At 35.5% G+C, this 11,341-nt stretch overlaps 3 protein-coding genes and 1 long non-coding RNA gene across 9 annotated transcripts in view; 3 read left to right on the top strand and 1 right to left on the bottom strand.

Moving 5' to 3' along the window:
- LOC104754400 overlaps nucleotides 1-9,279 on the top strand; it is a 9,912-nt gene extending 633 nt beyond the window's left edge. Inside the window, exons 1-14 of one of the 5 annotated variants that reach the window (XM_010476585.2) lie at nucleotides 6,211-6,305; nucleotides 6,405-6,435; nucleotides 6,536-6,597; nucleotides 6,878-6,917; nucleotides 7,017-7,075; nucleotides 7,164-7,298; nucleotides 7,420-7,555; nucleotides 7,693-7,970; nucleotides 8,058-8,183; nucleotides 8,274-8,407; nucleotides 8,501-8,601; nucleotides 8,680-8,771; nucleotides 8,875-9,005; nucleotides 9,109-9,279. In XM_010476585.2, coding sequence (XP_010474887.1) covers nucleotides 6,282-6,305; nucleotides 6,405-6,435; nucleotides 6,536-6,597; nucleotides 6,878-6,917; nucleotides 7,017-7,075; nucleotides 7,164-7,298; nucleotides 7,420-7,555; nucleotides 7,693-7,970; nucleotides 8,058-8,183; nucleotides 8,274-8,407; nucleotides 8,501-8,601; nucleotides 8,680-8,771; nucleotides 8,875-9,005; nucleotides 9,109-9,175 — 1,416 coding nt within the window. In that variant the 5' untranslated portion in view covers nucleotides 6,211-6,281 and the 3' untranslated portion in view covers nucleotides 9,176-9,279. Of the gene's footprint in view, nucleotides 1-8; nucleotides 52-151; nucleotides 229-438; nucleotides 479-6,210; nucleotides 6,306-6,404; nucleotides 6,436-6,535; nucleotides 6,598-6,877; nucleotides 6,918-7,016; nucleotides 7,076-7,163; nucleotides 7,299-7,419; nucleotides 7,556-7,692; nucleotides 7,971-8,057; nucleotides 8,184-8,273; nucleotides 8,408-8,500; nucleotides 8,602-8,679; nucleotides 8,772-8,874; nucleotides 9,006-9,089 lie in introns of those variants that run through there. The other 4 variants (XM_019239668.1, XM_019239666.1, XM_019239665.1 and 1 more) reach the window with 4 other exon arrangements.
- On the top strand, nucleotides 1,018-2,215 carry LOC104754403. Its single transcript, XM_019239669.1, has 3 exons — nucleotides 1,018-1,578; nucleotides 1,685-1,843; nucleotides 1,955-2,215. Exons 1-3 carry the CDS (start codon nucleotides 1,083-1,085, stop codon nucleotides 2,170-2,172), a joined length of 873 nt encoding a protein of 290 aa, XP_019095214.1. The 5' UTR covers nucleotides 1,018-1,082; the 3' UTR covers nucleotides 2,173-2,215.
- LOC104754402 lies at nucleotides 3,344-5,436 on the bottom strand. Its single transcript, XR_762116.2, has 3 exons — nucleotides 5,144-5,436; nucleotides 4,394-4,462; nucleotides 3,344-3,687 (listed from the first exon to the last, which is right to left on the bottom strand). It is a non-coding gene; the product is annotated as an uncharacterized LOC104754402 (long non-coding RNA).
- On the top strand, nucleotides 9,741-11,185 carry LOC104754399 (glutathione S-transferase F4). 2 transcript variants are annotated; one of them, XM_010476583.2, is made up of 4 exons: nucleotides 9,741-9,838; nucleotides 9,967-10,109; nucleotides 10,422-10,470; nucleotides 10,551-11,185. In XM_010476583.2, the coding sequence occupies exons 1-4, from the start codon at nucleotides 9,769-9,771 to the stop codon at nucleotides 11,021-11,023; spliced, it is 735 nt and encodes a 244-aa protein (XP_010474885.1). In that variant the 5' UTR covers nucleotides 9,741-9,768; the 3' UTR covers nucleotides 11,024-11,185. The 2 variants fall into 2 exon arrangements, with proteins under 2 accessions (XP_010474885.1, XP_010474886.1); XM_010476584.2 differs by lacking the exon at nucleotides 9,741-9,838 and having other exon boundaries at nucleotides 9,979-10,109; nucleotides 10,422-10,474.

Genomic DNA, 11,341 nt, shown 5'->3' with positions numbered 1-11,341 from the left:
TTTCCTTGTTGGATTTTCAGGGGAATTTAGATTCCGATCAAAGCATATCAGGTGAGGATTGCTTTTTGTTCATAAGAAAATTTTCGCTTTCGAATCTTATGTTTTTTTTGTGTCTAAAGAGTGATTCTCAAGCTGTTGTTTGGTCTTTTAGAGGAAGAAGAAGAAGAGCACATCGATGTTAGTTCGGGAGAAATTGATATGTGGCCAAGTGAGAATGCCAAGGAAGAGGTATAATGTTATATCTTCATCATAATCTGGGTTTCTCCAAAATTAGGTTGTATTGACACACTGTTTTGATCTGACTTGAGAAATAACATGAGAACTTTTGATTTTGGTGATAAACCTGATTATGTCTCAATAAAATTGTTGTGGCTTGAGTAGGAGCTATAGGGAATTATATTGTAGTTTTTGACCATAGCTTGGCTTCAATATTTTTAGGGGGGATTACTACTTCAAACAAAGCTCGAAAAACTCATAGGTAATATATATGTATATCCTATGAGTTAGCATAAATGATTTAGGGAAGTGTTTTCACCAAGAGTTTCTGTGGAGGACCTGAGATTGACACCGATTTGTATTTAACTATTTGCATCTCAGGTCCATATGGGAATTAGCTGTAAGGGATGCAAATAGTTAAATACAAATCGGATCATAAACTCCTTATAAAAAAACAGAAGAAAAAAAAGTCTAATTTGAGCTGTGATAAGTCGGCCGAGTAAATATGAATGGGCTTGTTTTTATGAAGCCCAAAAAGAAAAGTATCCCGTATATAAAAAAAAAAGTAAGCAAGGAGGGATTGTAAAGTTTTGAACTGCTCCGCTTTGTCTCTTGTTCTCTCCTCCGTCTTCTTTTCGTATTCATCAATCTTCCTCGTCGATTTTGCCACGCCGAACGAAGCAGCTACTCCCCCCCCGCCTATACATCTCCGGTAAGCTCTCCGCTCTCACTTTTTCCCTTTTTCCCTAATCAATATTTGTGTTTGTATAAAGAAACCTTAGTTGATTTTACTCCGCTGGCTGTTTTACCCTATCTGATATTTGGCTGTTTTTTCTTCGTTAGGGTATTTTACAGGAGTAATAGATATGATGAAGGATATGAAGGAGATGAAGGAGATGAAGGATAAGCAGGATATGAAGTATATGAAGTATATGGAGGAGATGAAGGATAAGCAGGATATGGAGGAGATGAAGGAGATGAAGGAGATGAAGAAGAAAAGGAAGAAGATGAAGAAGATGAAGAAGATGAAGGAGATAGTGTTTGATATGAAGGAGATAGAGATGGATATGAAGGAGATAGAGATGGAGGTGAAGGAGATGAAGGAGATGAACGAGATAAAGAGGGCTACGCAGAAGCAGGCTGGGGCTGTAACATGGGTCTATTGGGACATCAAGATGTGCCCGGTTCCGGATGGCTTTCATCCTCGTCTTGTCCGTCCGAGTATTAAGCGGTTATTGGAGAAGAATGGCTACGGTGGTGGTCCTCTCAACGTCATTGCCTATGGAAAACTAGCGGACGTCCCTCTTGAAACCCTGAGAGAGGTCTTTTCCAGTGGAATCGATCTTAAACTTCTCCCCCACGGTTAAATATCTTCTCTCATCATCCTTATAGAGCCTTTCTACAGTAATGGATGATCCGCTGATAGATAAGAGTCTCATGTCTTTATTTTTTATTTTTTCTCAAACAGGTAACCTTTCAGGTTACATTGATTTGTCATATCCAGCTAATATTATGGTCATATCCGATCCAAAAGCCTGCCCTTATTCAACTTCCGGTCTACAAGCACTCGGCAAAAACCCTATCCAGCCATTTCCATATCATTCTCTTTCCACCTTACTTATGAAATGTGTGTGTGTGTTTGTCCTCTCTCTCTGTGTTGTTGTTGAATTAAAAATAACCAACAAATGAAGTTGTTGCTCTGATCAACTGGCTACTCTAATTTCTTTTTTCTCAACAGATTCAGGGGTAGTTGGGGAGGAAACGGCTGAATCTGCCTTGTGGGATTGCTTGGTATGTGCCCGTGATCCTCCTGGCCAAAGCTTTGCAACTTTCATCTCGCATTTATCTGATGAAGAACATCATGAACGGCTGGTAATCATGCATTTTACATTTTGTCGTCATTGTCCCAACTGTTTTTTATTTTTTAAGTCAAACACCCTCTGTTACCACAAGTAGTCACTTCCTTGTTTTGACCCCCCTTTGTTCATTTGATTTGTTGTTCAAGCAGATTAGGAGGTTTCACCGCTCATGTTACTAGTAGGCGACATAAACGCGAGGTAATAATAAAGCATCCTAGCATATATTTTGTCATTGCTCTCACAAGTCTAATTTTGACCCTCTCCTGCCCTTATGTAGTTGTTGGACTATTTGCCTGCGGATCATCATTTTACTAAGACGTGAAGAAGAAGAAGAAGAATAAAGCGAAACTCGTATGATTTATAGGCCCATGGTGTGGGTTTAACTAGTATGATTATTTTCAAGTCTCTTTTTTTCCTTTTTGTTTTTTGTTTTTTTCAATTAAATAAAAGCGAAACTCGTGTAATGGCAAAAGTAACTTAAAGAACAAGTAAACAAAATGGTTTAGTTTTATGCAGTTACTAACGGAAAATTGTTTTAAAAAAAAAAAGAAGATTTCTTTCGTAAAATCAGTTAGAAGATTAAGTTACGAGTGACTTAGTGAATCTAAAGTCCCAAAATCGAAACACTAAAAAGAGTATTATCCTTACCCGGTTTCTTCACAACCTCGAAGTAGCAGAAACAAAGATCTGAGTCAGTTTGTAGAGGACGAGCTTGAGCTTCTCCATGAGAATGCGTAGAGACGATTTTGACTAACCAAGCTTCAGGGCAATGCATCAGTTTGTAGAGAACGAGCTTGAGCTCCTCCATAAGAATGCGTGTGGAAATGAGCAATGGCGGTTGCGAGGTGGAGCTAGAGCTAGGGCTTGTTTTGGTCAACCTCATCTGGGTGTGTGACCTCCGAAATCGAAAACAGTACGGAGGAACCTTAGAGCAAGTTTATTGGTAGTATATTAGTAGGGGGTTGTTAAATTTAATATGAATTAATTGTGTGTTTTAAAAAAAATAAGAATTCATGATCTTTTAGATAAAATTTTCTTATTTATTGGTAGATTCTTATTTTGGGTATCTTATTTTTGAAAATATCATTTTTTAAAACTTTTAAATTTTAATTAGAATAGAAATGGTATAAATGTGTAAACATTTAAGATTTTATTAAATTAGAAAATAATGCATTTTAATTAATTTTTAATTAAATTAGAATTTAGAGATAGAGTTGTGTTTTTATTGGTTTGGTGTGAATATTTTGTGTGCTAGTGCTCGACATATATATAGGAAATTTTGGTGACTACAAAACTATAAATATGTGGATAGAAAAGTTTGAATACAATTTGTGGTCTTAAATGAAAAGATAACATGTGGTAGATGTACAAAAATACAAAAGCCCTTGTAAAAACATGTGGTGAAAGTACATAATTATACAAAAGTGAATCCTATTGCTTTTCACATGGTGTCACGGGGATGAAAACATGTGGTGAAAGTACATAATCTTGACCGACTTCATCACTTGATTCCTTCTTTTGGTGTCACATTTGCTTTTTGCTTACAGCTTGTTGTTCTTTTGGTGTCACGGGACTTCATCACTTGATTCCGGTTCATGCTGTCATCTTGTCACTGAAACAAAAACACAAACACTAACAAAACTGAATCAAAACACAAATAAAACAGAATCAAAGACACAAACAAAACTGAAACATAAACTAAGTAAAACAAAACTGAAACATAAACTAAGTAAAACAAAACTGAAACATCAACTAAGTAAAACAAAACTGAAACATCAACTAAGTAAAACAAAACTGAAACATCAACTAAGTAAAACAAAACTGAAACATAAACTAAGTAAAACAAGAAACACACTTAAACAATAAACACTTGGATTACATAAAGCTTGTCCGATTACAAAAAAAAAAACACAAGCTTGTCGGATTACAACCAAATACTTAGAACACAAAAAACACAAACATTTGCGAGTTTCAAAGGAGAATAAAGAATAAAGAGACTATGAATGAAGAGATTCATTTGTGAGTTTACTATGAAGAGGAAGACAATGAATTTATAAGGTGTAAGTTATTTTTACTTTTACAACTAGTTGGTTTAAATTTTGTAATTAAGTCATCCCTAAACTACAACAACCAAACATTAAACATCTTCACAACCAACTCACACACACTCCAAATAATAACATCAATAATGATTGACTAGACTAATACCTACACTAACAAGTACTAACCACATTTATCACAACCAACAAACATCAATGACTCACTATCATACTTTAATTAGCATTAAATAAATGAAGAAAGAAGAGGATGACAATTACCTTTCTCCATGGCCGACTCACACTCTTTAACTAGCATCAAGCCATCAAGATCAGTTTTGCCCATTTGACCTCAAAAAAAAAAGACACACATATATCACTCATTAAAGAACAATGAATATCATTCAAAAAAGACACACACATTTCGTTAATAAGTAAATTACAATGAATATCAAACAAGGAGTGGATAAAACTACAACCAAATTCAAACAAGAACAATATACTTTGTTTTCACTCATTAAAGAACAATGTACTTTGTTTTTACAACCAAAATCGAACAAACACAACATATAACAAGAACATTCATGTTTAAACATCTCTTTAAAGCATCACTTATCAATCAGTACACAAACACACCATAAACTAAAAAAAATTGTTCTCAAATCGGAACACATGGTTCTCAAGAACCCTAATCTCTTAAACCATCACTTATCAATCGGTACACAAACACAAACACTCCAAAAACTAAACACAAACAGACCTAATCGGAACACATGCACACCAAGAACCCTATCCCTTTAAAGCATCACTTGTCAATCGGTTAAAAAACACAAAGCCACCAAGAACTAAACATAAACAGACAAAATCGGAAAACAATAACACCAAAAATCCTAATCCGTTTAAAGCAGATCGAATAACACACCAAGAACCCTAATTTTCGAACAAAGAACAAAGAACCCTAATTTCAAGCAAACAAAATCAAATCAACCTAACAGTTTACCTAAAATCATACTAATGCCCTGATAAACTTACCCTCTCAATCGAATTGATTGTTGGTGTTCCGATTGCATCGCATACTCCGTCAATTCGCCACCGCTACAATCTCCACGACGATTCAAATCGCCACCGCTACCGTCGCCTCCGATAACATCTCCGCCGATTCAACACGCCTCCGACCCAAAACTCCACAGATTCTATAGCCTCCGATTAAACCAGCTCTTCCTTTGGCGGATCGACACTTTGATCGGGAGAGAAAGAGAGAAAGAGAGAAAGAGAGAAAGAAAGAAAGAAAGAGAAAGAGAAGTCTGTCGGGAAAAAAAAATTTTATTCCCTTCTCTATTATTCTCTTGGACCAATAATAAATAGACACGTACCAGTCTCTTATGATCGATTTCAGTATGTAATATAAGAGAGTCTCTACTGTATTTTCTTTTCTTTTGATTTAATTTTAATACACCAAAAATCTTACAACCCCACTAAAAACCTCCGATAATCATGCCCTTAGGACCTTCTACGAGAGGTAGAGGCTTAAAACCCACTAAGCTAACCTTAGTATCTTCTAAAACCGAACTAAAAATTTATTTTTTATAAAATTTTCCATCACTGAATTTTCAGAAGAAAAAACCGTTTAACTAAATTACTAAAAAAAAAATAATATATTTTGTCAACGAAATTTTTCTGAAAGTATGGGATTTAGAGAATATTAATACGCCTAACAAAACCTTCTTACTATAAAATCTTGAAATTTTTTAGTCTCCTATCAAACGAGGTTGTGAACTGAATGATAGGTTACATTGCATTCCCAAAAAACTGAACCCGTAAACTGACGACAAAAAAACAGGAAAATAAAATGAAACTAGTGTGAACTGTGATTAAAGAAGACAAGTAATTTATATTTAAAAACAATATTTACATTATGCCAGTGGAAAGTAAGAATATTTTCATATTCTAGGTATGAGGGCTAGAATGTGAAACTGATGAATTATCAGGTTAATTTCTGATTAACAACAAAATGTGGGGGTATCAAAAACAAATTGTAAAATATGGGATAACTTTATTGCATTGGGCCTATAAAAAAAGCCCAATGCAATAAAACAAACTATACTCACTCTCTCGGCAACGCCGGTTCAGAGAAGAGCACCGGCGAGATTAGTTTGAATGCTGACGGCGAATGTGGCGGCGAAGTAACTTACCGGTGACTATCCCGTGTGAATTGTTTACTTTCTTATGTCTTCTTCTGGGAAATTCATTTGATTTTCCGTTTTCTTTTGCTATTTGCTTGTTGGATTTTCAGGGGAATTTAGATTCCGATCAAAGCATATCAGGTGAGGATTGCTTTTTGTTCATAAGAAAATTTTCGCTTTCGAATCTTATGTTTTTTTTGTGTCTAAAGAGTGATTGTCAAGTTGTTGTTTGGTCTTTTAGAGGAAGAAGAAGAAGAGCACATCAATGTTGGTTCGGGAGAAATTGAGAATGCTAAGGAAGAGGTAATGTTCAATCTCTAACTTTTGATTCGTTAACCTCTTGTGTTAACGAATAGGTCTTTTGAAGATGGGATGATGAGAGGTTATCTTCATCATAATCTGGGTTTCTCCAAAATTAGGTTGTATTGACACACTGTTTTGATCAGACTTGAGAAATAACATGGGAACTTTTGATTTTGGTGATAAACCTGATTATGTCTCAATAAAATTGTTGTGGCTTGAGTAGGAGCTATAGGGAATTATATTGTAGTTTTTGACCATAGCTTGGCTTCAATATTTTTAGGGGGGATTACTACTTCAAACAAAGCTCGAAAAACTCATAGGTAATATATATGTATATCCAGTTTGTGGTCAGCATCTTATAAGTTAGCCTAAATGATTTAGGGAAGTGTTTTCATAAAGAGCTTCTGTGGTGTTTCCAGGTTGTGGTGAACAAAACAATTATGCTAGGGAAACCGGTTTTGTGTCTCTGGAAGCAACTGTGAGTCCGTTTTAAAATTCTCTTGTGCAGCTTCTTGCTCCTAGGAAAATATGGATTCTAATTGTGATGGGAGATTTTTATTCTTTAGATACGGAAGATATCATCCTCTCTTGAGGATGACGACGTTGATGTTCCTGATTCCCCTGAGGAGAGTTATCTTGCTTCTTCCAGAAGAACAAGATTGGTATGCGTATCTGCTCAGGAAAGTGGGTCAGATGATGAGGTTATCATCTAATCTTCAAATTTTTTGGGTTCTTTTCATGACATCCGAATCTGAAGTCTATTCACTCGTGCATCTTGAAAAGTTCTATATTTTTCGTAATGATGATTATTGTTGCCTTCAGATTCAACATGACGACCAACAGGTGGCAACGTGGTCCACTATAAGTAAAGAAACCAAGTCACTAATCCATTTGAATGGTAACGCTCCAGTCTCATCATCCCATCTATCTGGATTCAGGGCCAAGAGAGGTAGTAAAGGTACTGTTTCGTTCAAAACTCTGGTATCTTTACCGTAGAAGTTAAAGAACGGGCACCACGAATTAAAACTTAAAGAAACAGATTGTATGTGGATAAATTTCTGAAATTTCTGAGTTAGGTTTCTAATATCTCCTTAGTTATTAAAGATCATGTGAGGCCAAAATTTTCGTTTCACTCACATACTCCTGGAGAAACGTTATCCAAGATAAGTGATATGGCTGAAGATTTTGAGCCTGCTGCTGATGAGGCCATAGAAGAGGATCCAATTGCTGAATGTCCCAACGATTTTGATGAAACATCAGAAAGCAGACAAGGTATTTCTGTTGCTGAGTCAAGAGAGGTTCTGCATGGGTTCACTGAGGTTTTAGACATTCCTCCACATAAGATTAGACTGATAAAAAGAACCTCTAAACTGGTAATTTTGCTTATTCAGTGGATTAGCAATTGATTTGCTACTTTGCTCAGTTCTTTGTTTCATTTGGTGGCCTCCTTTCTGTTCCAGCACAACAGACATGAAAGAAAATCTCAGAAATTTTCTCATAAGGGAACCTCATCTAACATTCAAGATAGTGATACTGGTGACGAGCTACCTGGACCCATGGATTGTGGATCATCAAGCGATGATGAGGTTTTTTGCTTTCTTCCTTTCTTGTGATTTGGGTAATTTCCGTCTCCTCAGCCTACAATCAAATCCAAATAATAGTGTTTTGTTGCATAGCCTAGTTATCAAACCCCAGTGCCAAACATTTTCAACCAGAAGAAACAATTTGTTGGAGACCGGTTTGATGAAGCAATAAAAGCTTCCTCTTTGAGCAAGGAAGGTCTTTTGTTCGGTTCACCTAAATTATCAGGGTAATCTAACTCTCAACACCTTCTAGGCACCACGCTTAAAACCACACAAATGACTTAACATCAAAACCTGTTCGTTCTTGCATCAATTTTCAGTGGCTCTAGTCTATATGGCAAGCTACAACAGATAATGAAACAAGAAAAAGAGACGGAGATGGAAATCACGAAGAAATTGCAGGGGGGAATTGGACAACCAGGTAAACCTGCTTTGTAACTCCCATATAAATAACATCTAGTTCATACTTACGTATACCTCATTTTCCATTTACTCTCAGATGCGTCAAGCTATGTTGATGTAAAAATCATGTCAAGACACTTGGAGGGAAAGCTTGTCGTGTGCAAATGCTCTGTTATTGACCTTTTTGGGGTTTCTCCCTCCATCTCTTTTTCACACATCAAATGAAACTGCTTCTTTGAATATCTATCAATCAGATTGTAAGCACTAATTCACATTTGTTTTTTTTGTGTAGGACTCACTATTGCTCAAGAACACACAAGCCCTTGCCGCCAACGAGACAGAAACAAGAGTTCTCTTTAGTACAAAAGTTTGTGCGGATGTTGATATCGAAATAGGGAACTGTATCCGACTATATGCGCCATGGTCAGTTTATTTGATTCCAGTAGTACTCTTTAGACTCTTCTTATCACATGTCTGAAATGTCACTTAGCTCTTTTGTGATGATAGCTTTTCAATTTCTCAACAGGAAGGAATTGGAAGTGAAGAAAAGCAATGATGTGGTTATTTTGTCTTCATATTTCTCAAGTTTGTAATGTCAGTCAATATGTTAAAAAAAAAAACTTGCAAATAATTGTATCACAGCGTATAAAAAATGAGAACTAAAGCTCTGATTTGAGAAATAGCAGAATCTTGGTAACTTAAATGAAAAACGGCAGAAAACTGGATTTTTTTTTTGTGATCAAACTTAAGTAATTAATGTGGTAAGATTTTAGAACCTAAAGACTTAAAATGATTATAAAAAAAAAATCTTGTTGCAATCAACTAAATTTGAATATGATGAAATCTTGTTGCAGTCTAAGAATTTTTTTTGTCCAGTACTAAATTTGAATATGATGAAATTGTTATTTAGTGTAATAACTAACAACTATAACTATATAATGATACATAAAGGAGATTAAACAAAAAAAATAAGGTAGATACTTAGTTTAAGTTGTGCCACAGGAACAAATTATCTCTTGATACCCAAGAAAGGTGGACTCTTTACGTGCATCCCAGGAAAAATAAATAAATCAAAATGTTACTCTTTTGTATTGCAAAAGAAAAGGCATATAAATTTGGTGTATATAATTGGGTTTATCGAGGAGCTTTACATGCAAACACAAGTCTATCATCTATATATATATATATGGACTGCTTACAGATAGTGTTCAAGTTATTGCCAAACTGGAAGCGTGAGGCAGAAGTAAAAAAGATCGGTAAGATTAATAGTATTATAGGTTTTGATTTTCAGTAATTTCTTCCTAGATTGACTCCAAGTAAGAATAAAACAGGATGCGTGGTTTCACATTATTCTGATTTTGGTTTTCAAAATTCTTCATTGCAGGTTACAAGGTTCATGGCGATCCTTTCTCAACCAACACAAGGCGTGTCCTCGCTGTTCTCCATGAGAAAGGACTCTCTTACGAACCCATTACCGTCAAATTGCAAACCGGTGAACACCAAAGTGAATCTTTCCTCTCTCTCAACGTAAGTGATTATATCGCAGAATTGAAAGATTAGTATTTCAAGGTGAGACTACACAACTGTAAAGTGATGATAGATTAATGTGAAATACTAATTTCAGATTTATCATGGAACTTGTCACACAATGTGCATGTTAAATCTAGGTTATATGCTCCAGTTCCACTATCGAAGTTATAATCCTTTTATAGATCGAATGATTAACACATACATGAATTTGTTATGTATATATAGCAAGGATTTGATTCTCGCCTAGGGGTAATTACTTACTTTTAACACAAGGATTTAAAGTTTTTAACAATGATGTTATTGATGCAGCCATTTGGTCAAGTCCCCGTTTTTGAAGATAGAAATATTAAGCTGTCCGGTGAGTTCTTACACACTAATCAACAACAACCTGACCAAGACTTTTATTTAGTTAATGGATTTCATTTTTTTTCGTTCTAGAGTCTCGGGCCATCACACAATACATCGCATATGTTCATAGCCCAAGAGGCACACAGCTTTTGAATCTTCAAAGCCACGAGACAATGGCAATACTGACAATGTGGATGGAAATCGAAGCTCATCAGTTTGATCCACCCGCATCGAAACTCACTTGGGAACAAGTCATTAAGCCTCTCTACGGTCTAGAGACTGACCATACGGTTGTCAAAGAGAACGAGGCTAATTTAGAGAAGGTTCTAAATGTCTACGAGAAACGACTCCAAGAATCTAGATTCTTGGCTTGTAATAGCTTTACTTTGGTTGATCTCCATCACCTACCAAATATACAATACCTTTTGGGAACTCCAACGAAAAGATTGTTCAAAAATCGACCTAAAGTGCATAAGTGGGTGGATGAGATTACGAGTAGAGAGGCTTGGAAGATGGCTTGCGATCAAGAGAAATCTTGGTTTAATAAGCAGAGGAGGAACTAAATAAAAGCAGAAGTAAAATTTGTGGGTCAGTGTGTATGGGTCCTTTGTAAGCTTGTGTTGTTTGTTACGTGCAGTTATATCTTGTTAAGATGCTTCATTGCTTTGTATTTGGTTTGTAAAATATGTTTGATGTAGTATATAAATAAAGAACAAAAAAGCATCGTTTAAGAGATAATATGGATTTGAAAACCTTTTAGAATACACAACGACAAACCAAAGGATAAACATGCACTTTTTCATAATTAAACTTTTGCAAATATCGGTGACTAAATTCTCAAATTCATGTCTGAATGGTATAACATTCCTTTTGGTCCTATT

The sequence above is a fragment of the Camelina sativa genome, chromosome 17 (genome assembly GCF_000633955.1).
Source record: "Camelina sativa cultivar DH55 chromosome 17, Cs, whole genome shotgun sequence".
NCBI classification, from domain to species: domain Eukaryota; kingdom Viridiplantae; phylum Streptophyta; class Magnoliopsida; order Brassicales; family Brassicaceae; genus Camelina; species Camelina sativa.
This window is presented reverse-complemented; position numbering and strand designations above follow the sequence as displayed.